This window comes from Fukomys damarensis, unplaced genomic scaffold (assembly GCF_012274545.1).
Source record: "Fukomys damarensis isolate Sample0158 unplaced genomic scaffold, DMR_v1.0_HiC HiC_scaffold_32, whole genome shotgun sequence".
Classification (NCBI taxonomy): Eukaryota; Metazoa; Chordata; class Mammalia; order Rodentia; family Bathyergidae; genus Fukomys; species Fukomys damarensis.
Genome location: NW_022900944.1, coordinates 3397678 through 3398048, shown reverse-complemented (window position 1 = coordinate 3398048; position 371 = coordinate 3397678). Strand labels below are relative to the sequence as shown.

The 371-nt window shown below is 68.7% G+C and overlaps 1 protein-coding gene across 1 annotated transcript in view; it reads right to left on the bottom strand.

The window, feature by feature from the left end:
- Positions 1-150, bottom strand: part of Atoh1 (atonal bHLH transcription factor 1) — an 877-nt gene extending 727 nt beyond the window's left edge. Inside the window, 1 exon segment of the mRNA XM_033757761.1 lies at positions 1-150. This exon segment is cut by the window's left edge and continues 422 nt beyond it. Within this exon segment, the coding sequence (XP_033613652.1) occupies positions 1-150 (150 nt within the window).
- Between the last annotated feature and the right edge of the window lie 221 nt (positions 151-371).

The window sequence follows — 371 nt, the reverse complement described above, 5'->3', positions numbered from 1 at the left end:
CTCGGCCGGGTATACCGCGTGCTCCCTCGCCTGCAGGGTGGCGGGGGGCTGTGGCGCCGGCTGCGAGAGATGGTGGACCTGGGCATGGCGATGGTGGTCCCCCAGCTCCTTCACTTCGGCCCACTCTTCCGCGTGCAGCAGGCGGGACATTGCACAGCCGAGGCCGGGAGGCGCGGGTCGGAGGAGGCACCGGCGACCCAGCTCCAGCAGCGCGCGCTCCACACGCACACACGCGCGCACAGAAACCCGTCTCGGGTCTCAGCTGCCACGTCTTATTTTTTCTTCCTCCTCGACCCTCCCCCCCACACTCGGAGATCACACACCAGGTCGCGTGCAACGAAGCTTCTCCGGTTGCGGAAGGCGCTGCGCCC